Below are 13,602 nucleotides of genomic sequence, written 5' to 3'. Positions count from 1 at the left end.
ATAATCGTTTTATTGAATCATATAAGTCATCTATACATTTGTGTAATTTATTATATTATTTTTTATACAAATATTGATAATAAATATAATTACCACACATAAAATTAAAATTGATATCAGTTAACCGCATAGTAAACTTTGATTATAAAAGCCTATTGATCTCTTTATTAAATCAAAGCTTTGGTTGAGAACAGTGTTCGTACAATAATGCACTTACTTTGGAGCTTCCCGGACAGTAAGTAAATGCTGCGGTCACGTCACCGTCCCCGGTATGACTTATCCGGTGCATGTAATGACATCGTCTCGGTGACTTTTTTTCATACGTCACCGACTCCGAATCACCTCGTATTTGCCACACAAAATCTTCGCTGATCAAACGGTCGTTGGGTTCCAAGAACAACTTCACCAATCTATGTATAATAACATATAAACAAATGTGGTATAGTATACATTATGTACACGACACTACAACAAACGATAACCATTAAGGTGAAATGCATAATATATTTCACATTAGCTGGTCATAAAAAAAAAAAAAAAAACAATAACAGTTTTTGCTGTTTACATAGGTACATAATTTAAAAAGTACATTTAATAAATGAAAGGAATTGTGATAATAGGGATAAAATAATAATATTTCATCAATCAATAAAATTCATTCGTCTGTTTTAAAAATAAAATAAAATATTTAAAAAAATAAAATTTTGCATTCATCGACAAGAGTAGATGCGACAAAGTAATAATTATATTATGAAGCTAAATCTATGAAACAAGCAAAACAAGCTTATATCTAGATCTATATGTCCAGAAAACTGTTGTGTACTCCATACATTTTTAGCAACATTTTTCTTAGCACAAAAATGTAAAGTTTTATGGGGCGTGCAAAAACTGCATAATAAAATGGCGCCGTTCCTCACGCAATCAAACACGGATACCATCATGGTTTGTATAAATAACAGCATACATTTTTGCTGGTCTCATATTCAACTATTATTTCGTTGATAGCTGTACATAAGAACATGTATTAGAGGTATACTGCTTAGTGCTTAAGTGCAGAATGAATTTGCAATTTAAATGCATAATAAATGGGCGGAGGATAAGACGTTTTGTTATATTCGATATCATGATTACTATCTGTCGAAGATTGTTAAATATTTACTCAAACGATAATATTATATTATGGAGGCAGTACAACCATGCGTCATAATGGACTTCAAAACGTACCGGTGCAGGAAACAATTTTCAAGTGGTCAAATTGGGTACAAACGAAGAAAAAAATATACCTCAAGATGGACTCGAAAAAATCCCACTTGAGATAAAAGAAAGTTTTGTTATATAGCGTGCGATAAAAGTGACGCTTATATATATATATGTAAGTATGAAAGATGACTCGTGGTGTTACGGGTCTTACGGGTGGTGGGGCAAAGAAAGATTTGAAAAAAAAAGCTCATGACTAAGATGGAAATGTTCAGATAGGCCAACGCGAGGCCTATACATACTTAAGTGATGAAGAGTATATATATATATATATAACTTTATCTATGCTGTCAGCCGGCTTAAAATAAAAGTGAATCCATTAAGATAGTGTAATAATAATGAGGCTCGCGAGACGCCGGTGTGATACGCGTGTGACTGGAATAGACGTGATGGCAAGATGTGTAAAAAGAGATTAGGTACTAATTATTATCATTAAAAAAAAAAAAAGCGGAGTAAATAATGCTTAGGTATAGTGTACAGAAGTGCGCTCTATGACATAAACATTTGACGTCGTCAAATATCTTTGCGTAAACGATCTGCAGACCAGTTTGAGCGATAGCTACGACGATATATGTACCGATCCTCGCGAAAAATCATTTCCCATACCTTCGCACTTTTTCCAGAGCTTATAATAATATTATTCAGTATTTAAAATATATAATATATTATTATTATAGCACACCTACGACGCCGAACGGGCAAACCCATATAAATACATACAAACACATAATATTATATTCCTAATATATTATATATGTGTAGATCGAAGGGATGATATTTATGTTTTTTAATCTCGGATATTCCGTCGCATAGTCAGGAGTAAAAACCGTATCTATTTATGACGGGCTAGCCATAAAAACGAACCCCTTGTCCAATTTTGGTGGGTGGAATAAAAAACCACGATGAATAAATATAAATGTTTTTCCCACTATATATATATGTATATACCATTTAGCTATATACACCGAAATGGGCCAATTTCATACACTGATACCTCCGAAATGGGTACTTTATCCCCGCCGGACTGCTGATAATATTTTTTCGATCTGTAACACTATTTTATAGTTGGTCATCTTCTAAATGAATATTGAAAAAAAATTGTTGGTTGTAGTTACTATTTACACCTAAAATATCAGAAAAAAATTACGTAGTCATACCTATTTTGAAATATTCACCGTCCTTCTATTATTGAACGCAAACCGTGATCGTGTTTACTTGGCAGAAAGCAATTTATTTAAATACGAAACGGAGAAAAGAAAATAGATTCAATTTTTAGCAATATACACTCAAATTTGAAAGTTGCATAGTTAGCATATAATATATATAAGTGTGTAAAAAATCAGATTTTTTCCACAAAACTTCATGAAATGACGTTCAATGTTACTTTTGAGTTTGAATTCACCGAAAAAAATATTTTATAAAATAGAATATCGAACGACATAAAAGTATTTTAAGATTGGTGGAGAGGAGTTGCACGTCAATGACTCGGAGATTATACACTATTATGGTGGCTGTCACTGCAACTCCTGATGAAGAAATAAATAAGATACATGTAATAAAAAATTGGTTCGATATTGGATGTATTATTTTGTGTATAAAAGGAAATGTCGAGAAAGATGTTATATTTTCAATGATGATATTATTAAAAAAAAAAAATATTACGCTTATAGGTATTTAAAGAAATATAAAATTTAACACGACAAAACACATCGCACAAGAAACGCACAGTGCTTATAACAGTATAAGTATATAACGTGTTACAAGAAAGGGAAAATATACCTTTATCGTATTATTATAATTCGATTTGGAAAAAATCAAAATCAAGAATTGACTGAAGACAAGAAAACGAGTCTTGCGTGAAAAATAGTCTCCCCGAGTGGCGGCAGAACATTTCATACGAATGTTTCTAGCAGGCCAGGGCTAGAAGATTGCTATGTAGATTCTGTGTTTGTATCTCATATTTCTCTCTCTATTTATCTCTACGTCGTTTTCACATGCACGGACGCGTTAAAAAAAAAAATAAAATATAGAAATTTCGTTCGAAAGGATCGCCGCAGACGATGTTTGCAAATGTCCGTGATTGACGTTTTCTTATAACGTATAGGGTGACTTTTTTGGCTTATGAGCAGTGACAATTTCGAATAAAATCATTTTCAAGCAAATCCAAGTGCCCTGATGTAGTGCCTCATCGGATGAGAATATTATGAAAGATGATTCTAATTTTTCATCTCCATTGCCGGAATATTAAAGGGTTTACAACAGTGACCCAGCAGATTCTGATATATACATACATGAAATCGATGCGAGCAGATAGGACATAAACCATTATGATATTAAATTTATATAATAATAATGTTACTGTGGGGGACAGGATGTATATTACGAATCACGTAAAACGTTTTTTTTTTGTTTTTAAGAGGTGAAAAAAATCATCTGAGAAGAAGAGCTCGTTGCTGGTTAAAATAAACCACCCTGTGATGTACGCACGTACCTCCATGTACTCGTAGTATAACGTGGTCAATTATTAGTTTCGGTCCCTTGAATCCACCTCGGACCTTTTTCTTTCGCGCGTCGTACAACGCCCGTGATACAACAACATATTATACTTATACATCTCACACATATGTAATTTAAACACGGTATACATATTATTATTATGTACACTCCGTGGAGGAATTTGCCGCTATTATGTTTACTCGTTATTTTATACGTAATAGTGAATACTAGTTTATACAGGTAGTTGATCGTCGAAGCTCTGCCCGTTTCGCGTAGTCGCTATTATAAGGGGGAGGCAGGCAAAGAGTTACTAGGGTGTTTTTAGAACTATATTTGAGTTCAGTCTCCCTTAAATTATGTATATAATTAAATCTATATCTGCTGTTGTGCGATTTGCCATTATTCAATATAATAATTACATGATTTTAATATTATATTGAATAAGTTTGCATGTGTGTGTATGTGTGAGGGGAGGCCGCAGGGTCGGAGCTAGGATTTGTGGGGCTCCGGACAAAATAAATAAAAGTCACATTACATATTATCCAAACTAACTAATCTCTGAACAGTATAAAATATCATTTAAGAACTGCGGGGCCTTAATTATAATTTTAAAAACGCGGGGCCCGGGACAAATGCCCCAATTCCCCCACTCGCGCTGTCCCTGGGGGAGGGGGAGCAAAGTTAGTCTTTGTGCAATACACGGTTATTTGACTAGTTGAAAAAATATGGAACAACTCCAAATTTTTCATTGAAATTGAGCCTTAATTTGGAGACTCAGTCTCCAACTATATCATATACTATCCATTGAATAAAAAAAAAAATACCTCTATATATTTAACAAAACTATAATATATAAATATAAATCTCAAAGTTTATTTTTTTTTCATTTAAATAATTAACGAAAATTATTTAAATGTGTGTTTAAAATTTGTAACAAATAAAAAAAAAAAATAATCAATTATAAATACCTAACCTATAAAGGAGCGGTTGTAGACTCTAGTTATAATTAGGGCTGAGGACTTAATTTTTTTTCATATTTGTTTGGAATGATTGCAGAATAATGTGAGTGATGCGTAAATATGTTTTATAACATAATTATAGGTAACACTGCTAAATATTTAATTTTGCATATTTTATCGTTATTGCATATTATAAATTATACTTGAACATGATATGAAAAAATAAGAACATATTATTTGGCTATATTTAAGTATAAAATGTTGGTCTTTCAAAAAATAAGAACATAATATAATATATCATACATATTTGGAAATTGGAATGTTTAAAAATAAAATAGTACTACGCTAATCAAAGCATATTATTATATTATTTAAAATTCTGGCTGACAGTTTCTTCAGGTCTATTCAAAAGTCAACGGGATCAATGCATTATCAATTCAACATAGGACTACTTGCATAAACTAACGCTCAAGAAACTACGTACATTAACTGTTAGCTAATCATACTATCTGTGTTTTTTTTTTCTTATCGTTATCATGTTTTAAAAGTCAAAAACTAAATTTGTAAACATTATCTCTAGATTTAGATGGCCTACTGTTGGCTAGGAATGTCTTTTAAAAAAAAAAATTATATTATTTCATCGACAATTGGTTAACAATAATGATCAGCGATCGTCACACCGTGTCTGCAGTATACATTAGGTGTAGCAGGTAGTGTAAGTGAACTTCTGAAAAACTGTTAGGTACAACTGAATTTTGTTTATAATTATTTGTTCATATAAATTGTAGCTATAATTTAAGCATCAAAATTTTAAAAAAATTGTTGAGCATATTTGTTGTGTTTTTTAGATTCTGAACGAAGTGATGAATGTATTGATTTTACAATGATGTGTGTGTGTACAGCATAACTAGTCGAAATAATGCATCAATTTCAAACAATGGGGGTGGTTTCCGGTGTAAAAGTGAATATCCTTGGTGCATTATACAGGTTAAAAGTTAACATTTTCCAACAGTTTTCAAAAAAATCGAGAAAAACAAAAAAAAATGACAGAAAAACAGGAATTTTTACGCAAAATCAGTTTTCGACCAAATCGATTTTTTTATATGGTTGTAATTCAAAAACTAATCACTGTAAATACTTGAAATTTTCACCAAATTTTTATGTTAGTGTTATCTATATACAGTTTAATTTTCAAAAATTTTGATATTTTTTTGAGTTATTTATAGACCACTGAAATTTTCGATTTTTATGAAAATTTTTTTTTGAAGTGTCGATAAAATTTTTTTGCCCAATCAAAATACTTAAAAAATTTAATACAGAGTTTCTCATAAGTTAGTCTTATATGAAAAAAAAAATTATAAGAATACATATGCACAATTTTTTTTTATAAGCGTTATAGTTCAAATTTTTATGAAATCTGTCGAAAACGCGAAAATTAGCAAGTAATTTTGAAGTTGAAAAATCATAAAATTTGTTGTATTTATAAATAGGGATTAAAAATATAACACTAAGTTTTCCATAAGTTTTTCTTCAAGTAGCTATAGAGAAAACTCGAAGCATCATTATAGGAAAAATTTTAAGTGCGTTTGAATTTTAAATTTTCACGAGATAACGTAACGATAACGATTTATCCTGAAACAATTTTAAATATTTGTTATTATTCAAAAAGTATAAGTCGTAGATGCTTGAAAATATTACCAGTTATTAAGATTGGCATTTTCTTTACATGATTTAATTTTCAAAAAATTTTGACTTTTTTTGAGATATTTATAGACAACTGAAATTTTCAATTTTTCTGAAAATTTTTTTTTGAAGTGTCAATAAAATTTTTTTTGCCCTATCAAAATACTTGAAAATTTAATACAGAGTTTCTCATAAATAAGTCTTATAGTGATTAAATAATTATAAGAATACATAGGCACAATTTTTTTTATTAGCATTTGAAGTTCAAATTGCAAAATGCAAATTATTTTGTAGTTCAAAATTCATAATATTGTTTTTATTTATATCTAAGGTTATAAAATTCAACAACAAGTTTTCCATAAGTTTTGCTTTAAATAGCTATAGAGAAAATAAGTATAAGTCGTAGATACTTAGGAAATTCGAAGCGTCATTATAGGAAAAATGTTTTGAGCGTTTGAGTTTTAAATTTTTATGAAATTGCGTAATGATAACGATTTATTCTCAAACCAGGTATTCGTATATCTATGATAATATAAGGTATTATGAATTATGATAACTACATGATAACTACACTAATCGATTAACCATGCCTTATGCAAAATGCGTCTTAATTGAAAAATAATATATTTGTTTCAAAATAGAATATAATATGACAATATTTAAATATAATATATCCTAGACTGACAAATCATCTCCGTTCAGAATCGTTTTTCGTATACAATGATACCTATCATTGCATTCAAATCTAACCTACCTTAGTCAGAGGTCCACCCCACCACCTAATGTACAGCAGAGCGATACCCACTTTCCCGCTTTTTTGAGTTTTAAGAAAAAAATCCAATCATATTCGTGTATTATGTATTATGTGAATGGAAATATAATAAATATGTTACCGTGTTCTAGGGTGGGTCTGACGAAATCTCGTCTGGACATTATATTTATTATATTTGTCGTAAAAAAAAATAGAAATAAAAACAGACTTGCTTGAGTTGGACGTAATAATAATACAATGGTATTAATAATATTATACAGTTACCTGCCAAAAATGAAAAACGTGCAATCCGGTCGGTCTGCTGGATCGGACAATGTGACCACCTCGTACTCGGGTACATCCGCCGGATAGGACACTCCGAAATAATAATTTAGCTCGTCTACCGTCATCGCATCGTGTAAGTCCTGTGTGAGTGAAAACAAAAACCAATATAAAATATCACATAAACATGCTATTATTCCGAGGGCGTTGTAGATAAGTCGTCACATTTCATTAGTGCTAAAAGCGCCACAGATGATGACCGGTCGCTTTAGACTTTCAAAGTAATAAATTTAGCAAATATGAAATAATTCGAATTTATTCTGTAATTAGTGTCTTGCGATCTTAGTTCTTACAATTTTTTACTATCTTTCACTTTACTTGAAACTTATATAATATAATAAGAACGAGCAACAATTAAACTAAACCGGTAACTAAAAAAAAAAATAATAATAATAACGCTCTTTCAGTAATGCGTACAGTTGCTGAACGGCTTGCTGTTTAATGCTGCAACAACAAAGAAATAACGATATTTCCGAAGTGTACGTTTCCATGAAATCGTTTTCATGGAAGCAATACCTTTGCAAAAACCAACACACCAGGGTGGATTTTGGTGATTAACGTGAATTGGTAAAATTGGTTGACTGACAAAGGCATATGAACGTTTCCGCGTAACTCAGGCAAACAAACGTATATACACCACGGTTAAAGTATATTATCTTAAACCTTGGTATAAGCTCAGATTGGTACTCGGAGTCGTTTTCGTGTTATACAAATCACAGTGTGACGTTCTACATTGTTCTGTGACCACACGAATCCTATTATTTTCTTCCAAGTTACCATACATTTCTTTAAGTATTTTTTATTGTAATGGTAAACGGAATAACGAATATTAAAATGGCCGCTTTGAACAATTTCAAAATATGGACTCATTTGGTTGTTGCAGCAAGTCTTTTACCGGCATGTACCGCAATGTCAACATTTTGATTCGAATAGGAAATTATAACAGCCTAAACAATTTTCAGAATTTCGTAAGTATTTTAAAAAATAATATAACTGAACTGAACTTAAGTTACGTAAATTTTATCTGCATAAAAGGGACTTCTTATAGATTCACGACATTCTGTAATATTTTCAAGAAAATTTAATGACCCAAAATTAGAATTATTTTTATATTTTTTTGCGGGTTATCTGAAAAGTTAGGAATAGCGAGTTACTGCTCCAGAATTATTTATTCGACATGTAAAATTATACTGTTTATTTAATAAAAACAAATTATTATACTATACCTATATCTTTATCGCATAAACTAAAATAATATTATAATTGTTATATGAAACATAATTTTTTTTTTTTGTACTTTTTTTGTACCTAACCTACGTGATCTGTGATCAATACGTGAAAAAATACGAAAATCAAAAATTATACATAAAATATTAGAATATAGCGAATAGAAATAAAATGTCACACGGTCCTCTGATCGAACACAAACTTTTTAGAATATTTTAGAATTCCTACGTGTGTTTATCAACGTGGCCACGAAAAATTAAAACTCGCTTCACCATTATGTACAACACATTTCGGAATGATAATCCAATAATCAAAAGAATATGGTAGACACACATCGCACGTGCGCGTAAGTGAAATCACAACAAACAAATAAATAAAATGTTTAAAACTTTAACAAGTCCAAACATTAAACAATATTTTGAAAACGTATTTCGTTCAACAGTCTTTTACATTTTTGAGTGCCATGTTAATTTTATTTCAACGACTTAGCCATTTAGCGTACCTATATATGATTTACGATTAGGAAACTATAATAAAAACAATCTAATTTGAGTTAGACGTTGCGTATTTTACGCTGTTCAACATAAAAATATAGGTAATATGTACAGTAAAATATATACTATTTGTACGACTATTTGAATACTTAAATCAGTGATTTAACTTTTAAATTCTGAATGTATTTTATTTTATTATGATCATGATATCATAGAGTTCAAAATATATCCAAAAATCTATATTAAAGGCTATTATTATTTATAGTGAATTATTTCTTAAAACTGAAATACTGAAAACTCTTATGTACGATTGCTGATGAAGAATTATGACATTCACTCCTTACAAAAAGTTGATTTTTCGTGGTACTCTCGGAACCTATATTGCAGCAGAAGTGGAATGAATTTTACGACTTGCTTACCTCGTGAGTCTCAAAGATTCTAATTGTTTTTTGTTGATACTTACATACGTATTTCAACGAGCTGAGAACAATAGTAACAATCAGAATTTGTCGTTCAGATATGCGGACTTAGTTTCTAAGGTTAGTTTAGAGATCTAAAGTTCGACAATTTGACATGTACTAGTAAATCACGAGTGTTAGAATTGCATCAATATTCGCGATATCGTCAGAAAATTTTTTTCTGCGTTAATGCGGTATCGTATTGACCTAGTATAGAGATTTTATAATATATATAATATAAACACTGAGACTAAGGTTCTCAAGCCAGATTTATAATGGAGTGATATATCCTGAATATATAACTATAAATATAACAATATATATATAAATATATATATATTAATACTGCAGTCTATGAAATGGCTGATTTTTGAAATCAAAGAGGTCCAAGTTTAAAACGTGTTTATTTCCATGTGGTATGACTATGATATAAAGCATTATGATTTATGAAAATACCTATATAATTATTTACTGTCTTATTGATAATATATAATTGATTAACCTTTGTTTATCGTTTAATTTTAATGTTCACTGTTAACAACCTGAGGTACTTGTAGGTACACTTATTGGTGGTTCTGCCTGTTGGTCAAAAATATTTAGGTATTGGCGCAATAGATAATTTTATATATGCTGTAAGTTATACCAATATATTACTTATTTACTTAGACTTCTCGAGGGACCGACCGAATACATATACAGAAAAAATATAAAAATATGAAATTGCATTGAAAACGTTTGGCAAAACAAACGAGTATATTATAGTGTTATCCAAGTCAGAGGACAAGTGTAATATATAATTTATTGTTCAGTTATTTTATCTATCTGCTTTATACTATTTTAACAGTAATATATAATAGTTTGTCAAGTTTTTATCTGAATTTTTTTAATAAACGTTATTAGATAATAATATTATTAATATTATTATTATCAATTCGATCGAAAATATCATTACTTAATAACAATAATGACTCTTGTAAAACTGTCTTATCACTCTTATCCGTTATTATTTTATATATTTACAGGGTGTCCCACGGAGATCTGACAAATGATGAACAAATTTTTATTCTAATCAATATTTTTTTTAAATTTCCTCTTATTATAATTCATAGATACTTGTGCTACATTTTTAGAATACATTTTATATTTTTTATATTTTAATACTGTAAATAAAAAACTTAATAATTGATAAACATTTTTTCTCAAAATATTCAATATAACCAATTTGTAAATCTTTTTAGAAAAATTTATATGGTAAAAATACTTATTTAAGTCAAATGGCCGATTTTTTAATTTTTTTTTAAATATTAATATTTTCATTTAGAAAATTACGATCTAGTTTATGTTAGAAACATTTTATGTAGTTTATACATCACATGTTATTAATATAAATACAATAAAAAAGCGGGTAAGTGGATGTCGCTCTGCTGTACATTAGGGGTTGGGGTGGACCTCTGACTAGGGTAGGTTAGATTTGAATGCAATGATAGGTATCATTGTATACGAAAAACGATTCCGAACGGAGATAATTTGTCAGTCTAGGATAATATATTATATTTAAATATTGTCATATATTCTATTTTGAAACAAATATTTTATTTTTCAATTAGGACGCATTTCGCATAAGGCATAATTAATCAATTTTTCCAAAAAAATTGCATGTAGTTATCATAATTCATAATACCTTATATTATCATAGATATAGGTACATTACTTGGTTTGAGAATAAATCGTTATCGTTACGCGATTTCATAAAAATTTAAAACTCAAACGCTCAAAACATTTTTCTTATAATGACGCTTCAAATTTCCTAAGTATCTACGACTTATACTTTTTGAATAATAACAAATGTTTAAAATCGTTTGAGGATAAATCGTTATCGTTACGTTATTTCGTGAAAATTTAAAATTCAAACGCACTTAAAATTTTTCCTATAATGATGATTTGAGTTTTCATTATAGCTACTTGAAGGAAAACTTATGGAAAACTTAGTGTTGTATTTTTAATCCTTAGTTATAAACACAAAACATTTTTATGATTTTTCAACTTCAAAATTACCTACAAATTTTCGCGTTTTCGACAGATTTTGTAAAAATTTGAACTATAAACGCTTATAAAAAAAAATTGTGCATAATATGTGTTCTTATAATTTTTTTTTCACTATAAGACTAACTTATGAGAAACTCTGTATTGAAAACAAACACACATCATTGTAAAATCAATGCATTCATCACTTCGTTCAGAATCTAAAATAATTAGATTTTAACATGCACCTATTTAAAATTGTTTTTATAAAATATTCTTAAAAAACTTTATATTATATTTGAAATAAAAATCAAATTAACAAATTGATTATATTGAATATTTCCAAAAAAAATGTTACCAATTTTTAAGTTTTTTATTTTCAGTATTCAAAAATAAAAAATGTATTCTAAAAATGTAGCGGAAGTGTCTATGAATTATATTTGATTAGAACAAAAGTTATTTCATTTGTCAGATCTCCGTGGAACACCCTGTTTATGCGCACGTACGTATTCAGTGTTCTTGAAGCGGTGTTAAGTTTTTTTGCAGATCATATCGTCAAAATTGTATTACTTTTCGAAAACGTTTCATACAATATTTTTCTACAGCATCACGTGGACTGAACATAAATCGTATAAATCGTAATGGATTTATGTATTATACTTGTCCAGGAACGCATTATTTACATATTATGTTTTATATGAAACGCATTTTATTCGTATTGACACGTATTCTATGTGTATTTTATTTTTTAAACCTTCTCCAAGATCTTATCTGAAGAGTAGCGTTTAAGAAACGTATAAAGGGTATAGTTTTATTTATGAAAGTTTGTTCCATTTTTATGTTTATAATATGTGCGTTTTACGAAGTCTCTAATTAGTGAGTATAGAAAGTGTGATCAATATTCAAAAACAAAATATTCAGGTTTTTTACTGTGTTTAAGTAGGTACCTAGATAGTAGATACATCACAAATTGTCTAGTGGCACTGGAAATATTTTTTCGTTACGAATTTAAATCAAATTAAAGATAATAGTTTCTGGGCTTTTTTGCTTATAGTATGTTAGTTTATAAACTTAAATACTATACAAAATCTATAGGTAATAATGCAAAAATTGATACTTGATCGTGCCGTCTCTAGTGCAAAAAATTTCCAAAAATCCCAAGTTGAACGAACGTATAGTTTGATCATAAGTATCTAATGTAACGAGAATTCTTCAAATATCATTCAGGATAACCTGTATCAGTGGTGGCTTTTTGATGGTGAACCATACAACTACTAAAACGAATAATTACAGTTGAAAGACAAACGAACTAATCGCGAAGTATATCGAAAACAACTTTTAAGCGTGGAGTTGCTGAATATATATTGTAATTACGTGATTATAACTTACAATTGTACAATTGTATGGCAGTCTGATGCGGAGTGGATTGATTTCAAATTTCAAAAAGAGAACTAGAATATTATGCTTTATAAAAGAAAAAAATATATTTCGTACAATTCCACGTAATGATTTCATTATCATTTACTTAGACTTAATTTTATTTTATTTTTTTAAAGCTTGATATGATTTAAAATAAAGAAGTTGGAGAATTTAAACTGACGAGAAAGATAATCATTTTATAAAATGTCGATACGTTCAAACCTTTCCTTTGGATAGTATGCCACTAGATTCGTGGGATAAACTTTTATATTAAAGTAGCTCAATTTTACCATTATTTAGTTTGGTCTCTGTCACCTTATTATTGCATTCTATTCCAGAGTATCGCAGTAACGACTAACGACTGCGATAAATCTATTACGTCTCATCTACGACAAGCGATGTGTTTAGTTTCTATATTGGATAATTTTTAATTGGCGCTACAGAGTGATAATCATTTTGACTGTGATTTTAATTAGAAAAAAAAACCCATTTGC

General features: G+C 29.2%; 1 protein-coding gene across 1 annotated transcript in view; it reads right to left on the bottom strand.

Moving 5' to 3' along the window:
- LOC107163172 (A disintegrin and metalloproteinase with thrombospondin motifs adt-2-like) overlaps positions 1-13,602 on the bottom strand; it is a 67,983-nt gene that overhangs the window by 50,743 nt on the left and 3,638 nt on the right. Inside the window, exons 2-3 of the mRNA XM_015510447.2 lie at positions 7,432-7,571; positions 218-410 (exon numbers count right to left, since the gene is read on the bottom strand). Coding sequence (XP_015365933.2) covers positions 218-410; positions 7,432-7,571 — 333 coding nt within the window. The remainder of the gene's footprint in view (positions 1-217; positions 411-7,431; positions 7,572-13,602) is intronic.

This window comes from Diuraphis noxia, unplaced genomic scaffold, assembly GCF_037042655.1.
Source record: "Diuraphis noxia isolate RWA-SAM2 unplaced genomic scaffold, SU_Dnox_SAM2 contig0003, whole genome shotgun sequence".
Classification (NCBI taxonomy): domain Eukaryota; kingdom Metazoa; phylum Arthropoda; class Insecta; order Hemiptera; family Aphididae; genus Diuraphis; species Diuraphis noxia.
This window is presented reverse-complemented; position numbering and strand designations above follow the sequence as displayed.